Consider the following 18,447-nt stretch of genomic DNA (forward strand, 5'->3'; position numbering starts at 1 on the left):
TCCACTGCTTGATAATAACCAGACATTCTTGCTACAAACTCATTTAAAAACAAATTTCATAATATATTGCATTTTGATGAGTCAAATACGTTAAAACAAACTAACTAAAAACTGCAACCTCCTGAAAATTTGTGTTAGCCGCAGGTCATTCTCAGCTTGTCATGACAGACCGGCTAATCTGGATAGTTGATCTGCCATGCCGCCGCTGTGTGGCTTGACCTCAGTTATTAGGAAATAAGCTTTTATAATTCATGTAATGCCAGGCATTTCTTTAAAATACCACCTAAAGCTTCAATTTATAAAATGTTAAAACCCCGAATAAACATTTGTTACTCAGTGAAAATAAAATAAAAATTAACGAAAAGATTGTGTGTTTCAATTTGAGTACAGTAAACTATAATAACCTTGTAACTAACTTTCATTTCATATTAAAAAAACTAGTGAAGTAGAACACTTTTATATTGTTTGAAATTCATTTGTCATGAAAAATTTTTCTTACATGAGGCTGTTATAACGTGCAAAGAATACTATCTCAAAAGATTGTAGACTAGTGCTCTGCAATTTGTTTTGTAACTATGTGACTACCATAAAACAGTGGCACCGCAGTTTTGACTATCAATCATATCAATACTACGCTTCCAATTGACAGCAAAGGGAGAGTTACAGTTTCTCAATTGATTTGATTCAATTACTTGTTGACTTTTGATACAAAATGCTTTTATTCTTTAAAAAAAGTGCACCATTTCGTAAATGTTCAAATACTAAAAGAAGAATTTTATGATTTAAAAAAAATATTTGCTCAAAAGTAAAAACTGTTAGAGCTTGAGGAAGCACACCAGCAACATATGGAAGCACACCAGCAACATATGGACACACACCAGCAACATATGGACACACACCAGCAACATATGGACACACACCAGCAACATATGGAAACATACCAGCAACATATGGACACACACCAGCAACATATGGACGTGATTGAAAAAAATAAACAAACTTTCAAACTTTAAAGAAAATAATGGTAATGTAATTTTAGAGGAAAATTTCGAAGTAAAATAAATTTTTAAATGAAAAATTTAAATTGCAGATTAGTATGTCTAATAGATTAATATAACAACTTAATAATTGTTTAAAACAATGAAACTTTAACCATATCTTTTCCAATTAAAATCGCCAAAGCGCACAGAATTCTGTACCATTTTAAAACCTTTGAAACTAAACATAAACTAAACAAACGAAAAGCAATATTATCATTGATAATTTAAACATTTAAAACTAGTTCGATGGGAATTTTGGACAGTAATATACGATCAAGAGAATCACATCAATAGTGTAGCAAAGTAAACACCTTCTACTAAAAGGAAGGCCAACAGCTCATACAAAGGCAATTTACATGTATAAAGAGGAGAATGATGCTATAGTAATTACCTTTATGTCTAGGAGAATTAATGTGATGTGTGTGTGTGTTAGAGTACGTATATCCTTGTACGAATGTGTGTAAAGGTAAGCCTATGGGCCTTTGAAATAAGGTTATGTATTGAGGTTTAGAAATCACACTTGACATATAAGTTTAACCCAGTCTGATAACTGCGCTCAGTCCACTGAGAGTGTGCGTCTATGAAACATTGATTAATCACGAATGAATGACATTTTATGCATGAAGAACTGCTCTTAATATATTGATTAGAGGGTGTGTGTAGATATGGTAAGTGTCTTTGTATGTGCTATACAATGCGCTAACAAATGTGAATGTGATCCATTGAGAGTTTTAACTTTTAGTAGAAAAATGGTGAGTCTCATATAAAGACTTGCGTTCTCAGTTTTGTTAAAAAGTATGTACCTAGATGAAAACCCCAAAAAAGATTAAATTTATGAATGACATATGTATACTAACTTTGTCACTGATGTGACTTCACTTGGTTTACATTAATTTGCTAGACTTCCTAGTTTAATACGGCTTATGAACAGCTCTGACCCACATTCTCTGTTAACTAACCTATTTCATAGACTCACCTGAATCTCAACCATACTCCAATATTAAACTGAATCTTTGTTACCCACTTTTTACCAAAGACTATCTCAGTTCATTTGCACAGACTATTCTTCACAGCTAGAATTGATGTGTATTTTTTGAGTTCATCCTACCTAAACTTTGATAATGCATTTCCCTATTAACCCCAACCTTGCCTTTTATTGCATTACATTCCAAACTTTCTAGATCAATGTACATTTACTCTTTCTTACACTTAACATATACACCCTACTGAGAGATACAATCCTCTCCTTCCCATCTTAGTCAACCTCTAACAACCTTCTCACTTTCCACCTAACTAAAGCTACATAACCTTTTTACCTATTACTCGATATGTTTAGGCTATTGTGTTCCTGCAGGAACTCCCCGCGCTCTCTTAATCTTGAAAATAATTGAGGAATGTGGAAATTTGTTTTTAAAAAATCTAGGCAGAGGAACAGAAAAGGGAATTTTATATACCTCCTAAGAAAAAATTACTGCTTTCTCTAAAGATTAGTAAAAAAAATCTACTGCTGGATTAATGATAACTATAGTGAAAAGAACTAAAATGCTGTGCTATCTATGACAGATCATTGACTTACAGGTGATGTGGTGGATTATTGTTTTTGAAAGTGGCTAATTGATTGTAACTAGTCATGTCACTTTGATAAATTTTCTCTGAAAAGTACTATTTTGCCACATTATAAAGCTATCGGCGTGCCTCAAACTAATGTTATAAAATTCAGTTTCAAAGTTTTTAGGATATATATTTTGTTATAAGTAGATCAGCACATGGCAAAAAATATGAACACATCATTATAATCTTATTTTCTTTAAAATTTTTGAGAGGGTCAACGTTTTTAGGGTAAGATAGGCTAGTCAAAAATATGTATGCATTTGTTTTAAATAAACTATTAGGCAGCACCACAAGACAAACTTACTGAATAAATCTTTCATTTAATAATTACTGTAAAGTCTTTTCATTTCTTTAGAGGTATGCCGGCTTGTGTTTGAAGTGTATGAAGTTTCTTTTTATGTTACTATCTTCTTTCTCTCTACAACTGTCAACACTAATGACCACAGCCATCCACACATAGCGATATACGGGAGGACCCATTTCTTTCAACAAGGGAGTTACAATACAAACAACAGGACAGTAACTCGCAATACAAACAGGACAGTAAGTTTGTTTATCGGCTCGCCCTAGAGTCTGTTTATCAGCTCACCATTGAGTCTGTTTATCGACTCACTTTCAAGTCTGTTTATCAACTCACCATCGAGTCTGTCTGGACTCTCTTGAGTTGGAAGTCGCCTACCCTTGTCTATTAGAATTTACTTCAAAAATACTTCTTTATTCTATAAATCAAACAATTAAAATGCACAACGAACAAAACTGTAAACAATAATATTAATGGCAAAAGGTTGAAACAGCTAATGGAAGTTGCATCCTTAATCGAACTGTCACCCATGTTTGTTAGCTCAGTCTTGTACGGCTGTGAGTCTCGACAATCAAATGAAAATCCTGACAGTTCATAGGTAGAGTTTCAGCATGTGGTGGGGAAATAGATTCTACAGGCAGACGACAGAGAGGCTCCTCAGCAGGCAGAGGGTAAAGCGACTAAGCAGGCCCTCAAGAAAAAGGCTGAGTCATTCTGAGCTGTTCTCTTTTATAGTAGATGTCTGGCATGTGGGAAGGCTAGCCAGTGGGGAGTAGGTCGAGTGTTAAGGTTTAATGCTTTATGTCAGGTGTACGAAGATATCTTGTTTGCATAAGTCTTCGGCTGGTGCACGGGATGTAGACGTGTAGGGTGGAGCTCATGACTTACTCCTGGTATCTAGGTCGTGTCTGAAAGAGAATTGTAGATTTGTATACGTATAATCATTTGGTTAATCTCCTAAGTTTCTTTAGCAGTTTTCTGGTGGTGGCTAATAGATTTAATGACTTCTTCATTCTCATGGCGGTTTCTTCAGTGGGTGTTGATGCAATTACAATCATTGATCCCTCAAATTTTGGAGTTTTTAATGTGCTTTTGACGTCTTCTAATTATTGAACTTTTTGATGTCTTTGGGCGTCTTGTTGCTTGTATGTATTATATGCTTATCTTGTTGTCTGGCTGCATTCTCTCTTAGTATGTTGTTTTCATGATATTTCCTTACAACAACATGAATGATTTATTGTTAAGGTACCTACATTGTACTTTCGTGCAGGCGCACTTTGTTTTATATGCTGGGAGTGCAAAAGTAACTGTTGCGCATATTTTACGACAAATATCACCGTAGCTATAGCAATTGACTTCAGCATTTTTTTACGCCTATCCGCAAGTACTTTTTTGAAACATTGGTTTATTGTGACATAGATGTACATTTTGTGCTGGTAAAATTTGATGTGTAACATCAACTTTTGTTTAGAAGATGATTAAAATGTTTAGAATGCAGTTGAGAGAAGACCTAGTTCATAATGTTCAAAACAAAAAAAGCAAGTGCTTGAAATGTTAATAATTAAAGCCGAAACTGAGTTTCACTGCAGGTAGTTGAGATGTTGCTATGGTTACATCAAACGCCAATTGGGAATACGTATAATGAAGCCGAAATTGGTTGCAGTTAGTTGTAACATTACTCTGGTTACCGTGCAGGTCAAATGTGAGTATAGGTGAAACCAAATTTAACTGCATTTAGTTGTGATGTTGCTATGGTTACAGCGAATGTTAAGACCGAAATAAGCTATAGCCAAGGTCAGCTGAGCTATGGCCGGGGCTACTGAAATTACGTCTGCGGTTACTAGGACAAATGTCAAGTCAGGTTATATAGAAGGTCAGTTAGCCTATGGCTGTGTTGAGGCGTTTTGTGGTGTGCTGTTGCTATGATTATAGTCACGATCAATTAGGCTGTAGCAAATGTTAGGTTACACTATAAGTAATGACAAGTTAGGTGGGAGTTTACTATGGCTGCATCACACGTCAAATCAAGCTAAAGGAAATACCAAGCTTGGTTATAAGGCTGTAGCTAAGCTAAGTTGGACCTAGAGTCAAGTTAGGTAAATACAAGGCTGAAGAGAATTAACCTATAGGTCATGAGAGCCAATGGGCTAGAGGTCTAGGACACCTGATCTGCAAACAGGAGGTTGGGGTTGAGTTCCCAAAAAAGGCTGCCAGTGGTGACAGTAATGATATGCAACTTTAAATTGCTCTCCACAAATGAACATTTTTCCAGTCGTTGTGGCTCCCTTTGCCACTGAAGCCAGACCGTGTCCAGCCAAAATCACAGACACATTGTTTGTGTAATAATGCTCTCCAACAACACAGCCTCTGCTTGCAGCGAGCTAAGCGGACTGTACTCGATCATCTTTGATGTAAGCTAAGCGAATACTCGATCTTTGAGTGATTGTTTTACTAAGGTTACTCAGCCTGTAGTCAAGATCTCTTCGGGTTTTAGTCAATAAAAAGTTAGACTTGGTGTAGCTAATAACAAAGGTTGTGAGAGTAGGCAAGGTAAGAATACTCTCAATGGGAGTAGTGTGCTGTTAGCATTTTTGGCAGGGCTCTGTTAGTATGTAGCTCAATTATGGTTAGTGTCTGGCGCAACTAAATCCTGAAAAGCATTGTCTTGTGCGCTTGTACGTAGTCGTAGGCTTGCTATGCTAGTATTGATGTGAATAGAGTGCGTAGCGTGGCGTAATTTCAAACCCATTGTGTGTTGTGCCATTGGAAAGCAAGCACAAATTGTGTAGCTGTAGGATATATTTGTTGCGCGACAGTGATGAGTCTGTCCCATTAATCTAGGTCAGACATGTTCAAAGTCAGGCCCAGGGCCAAATGCGGTCCGCGGTCAATTTTCATCTGGTCCACAGCCTCTGTCATAAAATCAATAACATCTGGCTCGCATGCAGAATTAATACATTGGGCAGTAGCGCTGTTACCTGCGTGCTTTAAGTGCTGCCATCTAGAGGCTCAATTAGGAACAGCAAATTAGAATGAGTAATTGACAGAATGAGCACCCCAATGTTCTAAGATGGCAACAACCAACAAGGATGGGTAGAAATTAGAATATTTCTTCACTGAAATACGTAACAACTGTGTCTGCCTCATTTGCAAAGAGACAGTGGCTGTTCATAAAGAGTTCAATGTGAAGCGACATTACCAAACAAAACATGCTGACGTATATGACAAGATCATAGGTAATGAACGCAGCTAGAAACTGAAACATCTTGAAGGTAGTTTAATCTGACAGTCGCAATATTTTTCAAGAGCTTGAGAGTTAAATTAGAATGCTACAAAGGCTAGTTACGAGGTAGCAACGCTGATCACAAAGCATTGCAAGCCTTTCACCGAGGGTGAATTTATCCAACACCGTGTGATGACATTTGTAAAAAATATCTGTCCTGAGAAGCAGCAAGAGTTTGCCAAAGTCTACCTGGCACCTCACACTGATTGAGAAAGTGTCATCGGACATCAAAAGACAATTGGGAGTCAGAGGAAATAAGTTTGATTTTTTTCACTAGCTTGCGACGAAAGCACAGACGCTTCTGACACTGCTCAATTACTTTTTTTTTTAGAAGAGTGGACAACGAAAGATTATTACTGAAGAATTACTTGACCTACACAGCCTGAAAAACCAAACAAAAGGAACAGATTTATTCTCTTCTGTTTGCACTGCTGTGGATACCATAAAACACCAGCAGAATAAATTTTCTGGAACAATTACGGATGGTGCGCCATCGATAACTGGCAAACAAAGCGGATTAGCAACACTAATAAGTAACAAAGTAAGTGAAGAAGAAGGGAAAGCTGTAAAACTCCATTGCATCATTCATCCGCAAGTTCTGTGTGCTAAACATCTTTGATACGAACATGTTATGGGGCCGGCGATATAGTCAATTACCTATATCCGCTCCAGAGCACTAAGCCACTGTCGGTTCCACCAGTTTCTCAGCGAGGTTCATGCGGAATATGGAAAAGCACTCTATCACAATGACGTGAGATTGCTCAGCAGGGGTTCTGCAGTGTCACGCTTCTACTCATTTGGGCAAAAAGTCGGTGACTTTTTGGCTGAAAAAGGACAACCTATGAAAGAACTAAGTGACCCTATGTAGCTGACTGATTTGGAGTTTTTAGTTGTCACTACAAAGCATCTTAATGTGCTCAACACCCGTCACCAGGCACCCGGGCAGTCATAAGCCAACTGTATTCACATTTCAGAGACTTTGGAACTGTTTGAAAGACGCCTATCATCGACCCAGCCCAACACTGCACACTTTTCATTGCTGCAAGAAATCATGGCCAGAATCCCACAGAGCAATGTCAGTGTGCAAACAAAGAGGTGCGGGTCAGATATTTCATTTCTGGCCGAAGAGTTTAAACAACGCTCTCAGGATTTTGCAGCTATCAAGAAGGAGATCACTTTTTTTCGTCACCTTTCTCAGTGGACACAGACGATGTTCCACACCATTTGCAGCAGGTGGTCATTGAGCTGCAGTGTGACACAGAGATCCATGGTCAGAACCAGCAGCTTTCTCTCACCAACCTTTATCAACGACTGAATAATGACAAGTTTCCAGAGACTCGAGCATTTGGTAAGAAAATGCTAAGCTTGTTTGGGTTGATGTATTTGTGTGAGCCAAAATTCTCAGTTATGAACTTAAATAAGTTCCATGCGAGGCTATTAGGCTTTCACTGACAAGACATATTGCACATCAATACTACTGCCATTGAGCCAGAACTGGCCTTAGTCCTGCACTCCAGATGTCAGTTTCACTCATCACACCAATGCGGACAAGTTAGTTTTCATTGACCTAAATCTGAATACGTTTTTTTTAAGTTAATCCTCCGGAATAATAAAAATTTAAAAATCCAATCAACATTTATAGTTACTGTCATACTTTAAATGAGCCCTGCACTTGTTGATATGACTATTACTTGTTCATTTCTTTGTAATAGTATTAAACAATTCTGTAAACATTAAACTGCCATGGTGAGATATTTTTATAATGCAATTTGTACCCAAGAGTACAATTAATCCTGTGCAACTGTTACAAAAAATTTAAAGTGTTAAAAAAAGTGAAGTTGAGGGAATATTAAATTTCAATTATAGTGTCAATTCAATTTTTAATATGCATGTTTCAAATGAACCAAAACACATTTAAGATAGCTGAAATTAAAATAAAAAAACAAATGTGAAACGCAGATTGGCTTGGTGAAGTTTATTTAAATTAATGGCTGTTATATGTAAAAAACTTTCGCCAAGGTTGGCCCTCCTAAATTTTTAACACACCAAATCTGGCTCCCTTTGCAAAAAGTTTGGACACCTTTGATTTAGGGGATAAGGTGTCATATTATTCTAGCAGCCAGAAAATGGAGCATACAGAAGCTAAGAAAAGACTCTCGTTATGTCTGTCAGCATTACTACACTTGGATTAAAACTGCCTGTTAACTTTAGAATTAACCGGATGTGACAAGACTTCTCCAGTTTATGAAGTGACCTTGCTGTACTCTTGATGACAGAGTCAAAAAAAATTTTAATTGAGAAACTACATCAGTTGCATTAGAAATCATAGATTTCCAACTTTTTGACCCAAAAGAGCTCACCTAAAAAAGGCCATGTTGAGAAAATTCTATGCAAGAACATTTGATCATCGCTATGAATATGGTAATGTACGATATAAAAACATCATTAAAGAAAAGGTATTTTCATTAAGTTTATAAAGAGAGAAGCATGATAAAATAGCAGTTAACACTTAGTCACAGGAGATCTCAACCCAAATGTAAATTGACCCTTGCGATGAGCTAGTATAAACACGAGTAGATTGACAGGTCAGAGCACTGCGAGGAATAATCAGGTGTAATAACTAGCTGCACAAATATTCTAAAATGTGGCAAGGTGGTTTATTGATAAAGGTGGTAGAATATCCGTCAACTAAGCCAAAGGCTGTGAGTTCAAATCCTGTTGGAAGCAATCTTTTTTGTAACTTCCAAGCATGGCTATGACCAGAGAGACACATTACTTAATGTGGTAAGTATCAACGGACAGACAGACAATAACATGACACTACCTACTCATACAATCCTGGAGTTGTGACAAGCAAAACCTCTTTGTTAAAAAACAACTGTCAAAAACAATACTGAGCTGACCGGAAAGTCATTCACTCATGCCATCAACTAGCCCCAATAATTCAACCCTAAAGTGTGAGAGAAAATAACTAACTAATGAGTCACTAACTGAAGTGTAACGAACTGCAAAGATTCAAATAACTCAAAGACAAAACTGAGCTGATTAAAAAAATCCTTTTCCTAATAAGACAAATGCTGACAGCTTGCTTCCGTTATTTAATACTGTAATGTGACAGCTAGCAGAAAACTTGGGAACTGTCCAAACATTGTGAATAGGCTGAGAGTCTTTAAACTGTAAGGTCGAAGGTTAGGAAGGGGGTTTAATGTAAAAAGACAATCACAAATGTGATCAGTCAAAGCAATAGAATCAAGGCAATGATGAAATGGAATCACATGCATTCCACAAAATCAACAGCTTTTATAAAGACTATAAAAATACTCTTATTGCACCATTCATTATAAATATTACAATATTACATCAGCACCTACCTACTTGATGAGTAAACCATGATAAGAATGAAACAAGACTGGAGTTCTGAAAATGTAGAATGAAAATAGTTTGAAGTATAGAAATGATCCGACTAGAATAATGTTTTGTACGCCAAAAGAAGAGAATATCAATATCAAAATACACATCTTACGCATAATAAACAAGTTATGAATAATTAGACTTATGAGATATAACTATTGAAATATCTGAAACAGATACCCGTTGGAGCTGTTTGGCAAGAACTGTCACTAGAAAAAAACAACACAAACTTTGTAAAAACATATAATAACATTTGGATAACTTTTAACAATAACAACAGTTGTTTACCTCGTTGAATGTCGGTCAACAACTTGTTGAATATATGAAACACCAAATTGTATAAGAGAAGTATTTTTATAAATTGAAATTGTCATATTCGGGATGGAGAACGGAAGCTAAACAGCCCCATAACTGATGTCCGTTTCATGCATGTTTAAATCCCTCAGGCTACGTATTGAAAAAATACCCTCAAAATGAGGAGCTAACTGATTTGTGAAGATTTGTAAAATCAATCATCAGATTTGCGAAGATTTGTAAAATCAATCATCATGTCACGAGGGCTCTCTATTGTGTAGTGACGGAGAAACAACTTGGTTGCGCCAGCTTTGATTCATGATACCCAGACAATGTTACCACTGCTGTTCATAGAAATGGGAGCTCCTTCCTTGTTATCCTTATCCTTCGGAAATATCGGTTCCACTAAGTTCACCTACAATCAAGGTCGTAACTCGATGTACAAGGAACTAATACTTGAGACAGAACGGTAAAGTATGCAGCAGTTCATGTGATGGCAAAAGTAGATAAAACACGAGCACTCCTGAGAGGAAAATGGTGACCATGTGAAAAACCTTTAAAAGAATCATCGTGTATATAAAGTAATGGATTCCTTCATTATTTGTTTGGTGAGAAGAAAATGCTATGAGACACAACTAATACCTGGTGGCACGAACCGAGGCTGAACAGGAGATAGAGATAAAAATATAGTACAGTAAATCCTGCTACTTCTCGACCTAACTTTCGCAGTTTTAATACTTCGAGTACAAAATGTTCGTAAAAAACAAACAATTAATTACTATTACTCTTAAAACCTTAAAAAATAAAATATCTAAATCTATCTCATACTCTGACCCAGTGAGCTTCCTCTGTAAGCATCAATGTGCAGCTGTCGCCGCAGTTCGCTATTTTTGTGCTGTGCTACGTTTTTACAACGAACCCAGTTAATCACCAGTACGAATAATCAGACCACATGAAGTTCAAAGCACACTGTACTATGTAAGTGCGTTCTTTGAATATGAACATATTCTTTGTTCCTAATCATTCTGCTGCATATGAACATTCTCTGGCTTAAAATACTGGGACTGGAGTTAATATAGAAACTGACAGTTAATCAAGATAACTTCAATTTACTTACTATATAGGAGATAAATATAATACTTTTAGAATGCAGTTTAAATCTTACATTATTAAAATTTTGGCTCATACATATACTTTCAAAAATTGGTTTTCATTTGACAGATTTTCACTTGTCATTAGGACACCCGTTCCCATTAACCTCGAAAAATGAGGGATTGCACTGAATGTAGAACACAGTCTAAATAAAAACTATATTGATTTTTATTACCACAACCATAAAGTCAATAGTACATATGTTTGTACTCAAAATATTCAACCATTGAAGTTGAATTTTGTGCCCATTCAACTGAGTGTGATGATCTCTCCAAGCCTATTCAGTGTTTATGGTGCAAAAGCTTATTTAACATTGAATAAAGTAATTAAAAATACATCTGCTATAATTTAGAGAACAGATTGCGTACCTTGACCTTCTGATTTGTGCTGCGAGGAAGCTGTTCCTCCAAGTGTAATGTCACATCATGCTGGTGGGTGTTTTTCACTTCAATCACCTGCTTGTATTCGTTAATCTTAGACTTGCTCAGCATCCCTGATGCCAGAAGATGCAATATCAGCAAATGTAACATTAAAAAGGAGATATTAATTTAAAAAAATTATATTTCTATAAATTTGTTCAGATGCTGTAATTAAAAAGCTAGATTCTTTGATTGAAATATTCATCAATCGCTGGCACCAACCGTGTTTTCAATAACTATTGTAAAATCAAAGCACAATCATGGGTAGACAACTCTATTATTTTAGGTATATTACAATAATCCTTCAACCACCTGCTTGTGTTCGTTAACCCTAAACTTGTTTGGCATCCCTGATGTTAGAGGAGGCAATATCGGCAGACAGAACATCAAACATGAGTGATTAAATCTATCATTAAATACTAATTTAATAATAATAGTTAATCTTTGTATATTACTAAATCTAACTCTACTTCAAAAATTCTTTTAACAATAATAATGATGATAATAATAATAATATTTGAGCTGTGATAAATGCATATAAACTTAGTTGAAGCCAAAATGAAACTTCTACACCAATATTCATTTCTTAACACCGAATGTTCAGTTTATTCCACACATATCTTTCACCAATATACGTGTGACCAGGCCTGATATGTCCAGAGGACATAACGATTATGATATGTCGAATACTACGCAGGTTGCAAAAGATAAAAAAGACACATAGGCATACACACCTGCAGTTGCCTCCATCTTTTCACAAGGTTTGTAAGTAACTCTAACAGCGAAATCCACTCCTAAAGAACACTCAAACCTTTCTGAAGGGCTGACTACAGGCAGCTTTGACTAAAAACAGTAATAACTGAGAAATGTAAGTAGCCATAAAACACAGATAAGCAGACATAAAACACAGACAGGTAAGTAGACATAAAACACAGGTAAGTAGACATAAAACACAGGTAAGTTGACATAAAACACAGGTAAGTTGACATAAAACACAGGTAAGTAGACATAAAACCCAACTAATTGGTTAGTACAACTCCAACAAAGTGCACCATAGCACACGTTGCAATTCCTAGGAAGAAGCTAGATATGCTCATGCAGTAAAAACCTGTAATAAGATGATTGATAAACAAAGAGTAGATGCAACATGACAAGGCTTGATTTATACCCTATCTATATATGCATGTATATATATTTCTCAATGCTGGTGTGTCATTCCAGCTATAGCTATTAAAATCTTGGTATAAAGAATCCATACCGCAGAAGATTTGGTCTTGCACCCTCCAGTTCACTGGTTCAATGCCTTAATAATTCAGCCACACATGCTTGATAGATTTCTAGGCAGTATATGTGGCTATATAGGAGCAAATACACAACAGCTTTCTGTTACTACGCAGGGTGATGGCGTAACATCACGAGAAGCTGGTCGCTCTTATTAATAAGCTTACTCAAATTATCCATTGGCAATTTGCCAGGCTAATAGGAAGTAGCAGGCAACTCTCATTACCTCTCATTGTTTATAAGCTGATTTTTAATACCCAGGCAACACCAGGTAGCACAGCTAGTTGGATTATATAATTCGAAAGATTAACAATATGTGAATGCAAGGCAGACAATTCCGCGAATGGTTAAAATCGGCGAAGAGTTTGAGTTTTTGGCTTTTTAAAAAAAGTCAATAACTCAAACTCAAATAACCTCTACATAAAATTAAAAACTAGTTGCCAGGCGTAATCAGTAAACATAGCTGATTCCCCAAATGTTTTGTTACCATCGCCGGGGGTTAGAGTTGCGCCCATTGCCAATGCATCAAAATTCTTCACAAAACTATGTAAAGTTATCATAATTTCTTCAGAATTCAGCATAGCATCGTCATCTCAAAAGTCACTCATGCAGTTTTTCACTTGCAGAAATCCCCTCCAACGACTTCTAATATAGTGGAGAAGCAGCCTACCATAAAGTGTTCAAAAAAAGTGATTTATTTTATATTAGGATGGATAGTATGCTGAAATATTATTCTAGACCAGAATTTTATGCTGATTTTGAATATCTAGTTTCTACACCTCTAAACTAGCCACCAGACTAATTATAATGTATTACGTAATACAATAAATTAATAATATAACTTTTATAATTTACAAGTTCGACCAGTACAGAGCGGGACAGGGATACATCAAACTAATTCAAAATTTGTAGCTGTTTTCAAATATCATATTATGAGATTTTAAAAATGCATGGATTTGATTTTATATTACATAATAATATAATTATGTAAGTTATATGCGTAACTTGAAGTATGTATTAAATATGATTGTGAATACCACCCAATTCTATTTGTTTTTGGACCAGAATTTGGAGCTTGTTCTGGGTATGTAATTGACAACTCTTTCAACTGGCCACAACATTTTTTGTAATGTATTATGTAATACATGAATTTAATGATATAATTTCAAATTTCGCCAGTTTATCATTTGGGGAAAGCAAAGAGGTTGCAACACATCAATCAAGATCAGAATTTGTAGTATATTTCAGATTTAATATTTATATCTTTCCAAGTTGCATAGATTTGAACTTATACACGATATTATATAATATAATGGATTACATAATTTGTCTGTCTGTCGATCTGATGTAGCACCGTGACTGTGTGTTATTTCCTACAAATCTACAAAAAGAAAAAATGAATCAAAAACTGTCACAGCTGTTTAAAGATTTGACCAAGATGTAGAATTTTTTTTTTGTGTGGTATCAGGGAAAGGTATCATGAGTGGAAAAATATTCTGCAAACTTTTTAAAGACATAATCTGATGCATGATGTATAATAACCTACCTTCACCAGCATTCTCATCAGAATCTGTATTCTCTTCTTTAACACCAGTTTTGTTTCCACAATCCTTGCACTGACACATATCTGTACATTTGAGTCCAGCCTTATGGCACTGGCATTTATTGGATGAACATCATGTCTTACATCGACAAAACATGTCTTTCATCACATCAGAAGGCACTGGGTTCTCTGTCGTCCATGTGATTTTGAGCTTGCCATTAGACAAAGTCCAGCCATGATTAGTGGGTAGGGGAGTATCAATATTGTTGGCTGCGCAGCTCTACGCCATATTGCTGCTTGGTAACCAGCTCTCATTACATGCAGCCTCAGTTAATCTTGGGTTGGAGGAAGGTTAGCTTGGGAAATCCTTGAGGGAGAGCAATAAACTAAATATCTTGCTTCATTGACCTTTTCAGTTGTGTCAATATTATAAAGTCTGCATATGAGTTTCTCTATAGAGTGCTGAGTATCATCACCTACCTCAAACTCCTAGCCCAAAGAGCTTAATACGTTGATGAACTCAGGATTCTGCTTGAGCAAATTCAGAAAGGATTTCTTTCCCTTTGAATGAAATGCGCTGGTACTACCCCAACCGCTGAGTGCATGTAGACCCAGAAGTGCCTGACAGTAGGGCGGTGTTAGAATACCTGATACATTTACAATGTGTATGTATCGCATTCATTCTTTCTTCGCACAGAAGTAGTACAATTGATCTGATGGAAGCTCATGTACGAAAAATATACAAATCATAAACACATCTGTATCTTGACACTTTATCATCCCCGTACAGTCCGTTCCTTTGTCTTCCATGATGGACTTTCTATGTGCTATCTTTCTTGTGTCAGCTTCCTCATGATCTGATGCTAGACTTACTATATTTTTATTACTAGTTTTCCCATCCATTTGATAACTGATATTGTCGCACTTGGAAGAAAATGCTATGTGTACATCAAGATCCTGTTTGATCTGTGCACTGCTCAACTCTTTACTTAAGAATGCCACCAAAACTTCTTTGTTAGCACCCTCTGCCAGGAAGTCTGACCATTTTGGTACCATTTGATTTGGTTCAAAAATTGTCATCCTTTTAACTACCTTTCAATCCACTTCATATCAATTCCACTTCAAATCCAATCCATTCTGTTGATTTGATGCTCGCCTCAGGATAGCTACCACAGACCAAATCCACTCGAGAAGAACCATATGATGTAGTGATTGATGCCAGCCTTTTCAATAGGACACTAGCAACCATTTCGAATGCTGCTGAGGGTTTAAAAGCTTAAATCTCAGCCATTCCATCAATGACCACAGCATCAAATCCTGAAAAGTTTTCAAATTTTGTGTAACCTGTTGGATGTGGTTCTAGCTTTTTCTCCAGTGCTGTCATAAGGGTAGATTTAGCTGTCTTTATCATCAATCCATCCGCATTTGCCAGGCTTCCAGCTTACATTGCCAAGGGAATAAGAAAGTACTTTTCTAAGATCGATGTTCCTGTGCTGGCTGATTAAAAGTAGACGATCAAAGATCCATTCTGTGCACTGTAGACTTTTCTTACTAAAAATTTTTTTAGCACTTTGACTCAAAGCAAAACCTTTCAGTTTGTTTGCCTTTATTGGCACATTGAATTCTACTTCTTGAGTTGTCATCCGTTTGGTAACAAAATCTTGAAACTGCTTTTCTCCGATCTTTCTTGCATTTTGTAAATCATAGGCAATGTCAGTTGAAGCCTCCACTCCACTGACGATAGAGACAAGGTTTCTACCTTTGTACTTGAATGGGTTGACTCGAGCTGATATGATTTCTTTGATGAGACATATTGTGTATTCGTCGGCTTTCCATGCTGATTCTGACAAGCTGTGCTTGTCCGAGCTAGTGGAGTCTCAATTTTAGAAGCTTCTTTATTTCTGTGTGCATAGCTGTCCTTTGTGGATGAGCCATGGTCCATATCTGTGAAGCAAATATGTTTTTTGTGAATCCAATAAGACCTCCCGGTGATTTAGAATCATGATTGACGGTCTGTTCTAACGCCATATCACAGGCAACGCTGGAGAATGGGCGGTGATGCTCATATTGAAAAGTAGAATAACCACGGTGATCTGCCATTGCTTGGTAAATTAAGGGGTGAGTTTTTGCCAGCTGTGTCATCTCCATATAGTAAAGTGTGCCATACCTTGCATAGTTGGAGAGGTCGTATGCAAAAAACCATGGCAAGAGTCATTGTAATTAGTTGACATGGAGGTTCTAATCAGATTCCCTTGTGGCTCGGACAAAACTTAGCAGCTGTGTCACCATTTCAATATACTCTACCCAGAATCTAAATGTGGGGTTGCCTATTGAAAAGGTGACTATATAATCTTGGAATGCCTGATTCATGTCAGCGAGTTCAGATTGATTACATTCAGTGTGATTGAAAACAGCTATACTAACGTCCAAACTAAGAAAGTCAAGGGCACTAGAAAATTCAAGACTTTCAGCGAATTCATCCAACAATAGGTCATACAGTGCTTTCATGCAGAGTTTGTGTGTCATGATAGACCTATTGTAACTATGACTATTGATCACCCCTTTCAGGCTTCCTTCAGCGATACATTGCGATTCTGTGATTATTTTGGCCCACCCAGCATCACCATACCTTTTGCCTATCACACCAAGGAAAGCCATCACTGTGTGGAAATCTCCTAATCTAGGGACAAGTCTTGACATGAGAATGGGATTGAGGAAGCGAATAGTTTGTGCTTTACAGAACCCTAACCAAAGTTTCATCACAATTTTTTACACAATAAAAAACATACTCCTTATCATCCACGCTTTTATAACTTTAAAATGTGAACACTTGACTCATAGCAGTAATTCCGAGCAGGAAAATGAAGATTTTCAGAAATTTTAGGAGTTGTCCTCTCTCAAAACAAAATCGTCCTTGAACTTCTAAATGTGGCCAGTTATTATAGGTGTAGAACTATATCATTAAACTCAGCATAAAATTCTGGTCAAGAATCTGGTCTTACTTTGTTCTCCATATTTATATACATAAGAGTGAAAGATAGCTCTGGGCTGCTTCTCCACTAATACTGGAGTTGATGAAATTAACAATGATGATTCTGATTTAGACACTATGATATGTATTTCAGTTGCAGACATATTTACATATAAAATAAATGAGTCAAATAAAAAGTTAAAAGCATGCTATACGCAAATAATCATACACTATTCGCGCATGTGTTCCTCCGCGAATAAAATAGTTTGCAAAAACTCATGAAAATACAACTTCTGCGGAATATAACTCCGTGAATTATACTGTCCTGTAGCTAAATAACTTCTAACAGCTTTGTATAGGGCAAGATGTTTACCATGGCCAACATCTTTTTTGTTTACTGTTGATTTGACACTAAACTCAATTCGACGTAAATTTTGTGCATCTGTTCCTTTTGGTACGCACAATTAGAATTAAGAGAAAAATGTGAACTAAGTTTACATAAGATTCAATGACAGTAAATGACACTTGTCGCAACATGTCATTCAAAAATGGCATTTGTTAACGGACAGCAACAAGTTAATAAACATGAAGCAGCGCAATGATGCAACCTTTGCAATGAAGCTATTATCCATGAAGATGTTGCAAGGTCCGGATAATATCAGGTATGGGCTGTCGTTGACTAGTTTAGCTTTCAGGTAGGCGTTGGCTACCATCTTGGGTGCTGAGAAGTGCTCAAACGCTGCCTTTAAATCGATGAGAGCGACAGTCACTTTGTGTTCTAAAAAAAGTAAATGAAAAATGACAGACGAGAAAATGACAGAAATAATAAACAAAAAGTGTTGCAGTCCGAAGAAAACTGATTGCTAAAAGAGCCACGGAGCCACGAGAAAAAGAATGAATTCTAAGAACAGATGACAGATCCTCTACTATTTGTACATTGAAGTGGTTAGAGCTGTCAGAGTTCTATTTTACTGGGAGTACTAACGGTGAAAAAGTAATCAGAGGGTCTAGAAAACAGTCAACAAAGTTAATCACTGCTGTTCCACACTTCGAATGGGTTTGGAGTCGCTTCCACTGCAAATCATAGAAATGGTAACATCCGAATGCATTCGACAACACTTTGTTTCACTAAATTCATGTG

The 18,447-nt window shown here is 36.5% G+C and overlaps 2 protein-coding genes across 2 annotated transcripts in view; both read right to left on the reverse strand.

Moving 5' to 3' along the window:
- LOC137407763 (protein F37C4.5-like) overlaps window positions 1–2,031 on the reverse strand; it is a 37,205-nt gene extending 35,174 nt beyond the window's left edge. The window contains exon 1 of the mRNA XM_068094145.1: window positions 2,017–2,031. Within this exon, the coding sequence (XP_067950246.1) occupies window positions 2,017–2,031 (15 nt within the window). The remainder of the gene's footprint in view (window positions 1–2,016) is intronic.
- An 8,123-nt stretch (window positions 2,032–10,154) lies between these two features.
- The window catches only part of LOC137407764 (uncharacterized), a 63,042-nt gene continuing 54,749 nt past the window's right edge, over window positions 10,155–18,447 (reverse strand). Inside the window, 4 exon segments of the mRNA XM_068094146.1 lie at window positions 10,155–10,355; window positions 11,461–11,585; window positions 12,246–12,354; window positions 17,915–18,084. Coding sequence (XP_067950247.1) covers window positions 10,155–10,355; window positions 11,461–11,585; window positions 12,246–12,354; window positions 17,915–18,084 — 605 coding nt within the window.

This window comes from Watersipora subatra, chromosome 11 (assembly GCF_963576615.1).
Source record: "Watersipora subatra chromosome 11, tzWatSuba1.1, whole genome shotgun sequence".
In the NCBI taxonomy this organism is placed as follows: Eukaryota; Metazoa; Bryozoa; class Gymnolaemata; order Cheilostomatida; family Watersiporidae; genus Watersipora; species Watersipora subatra.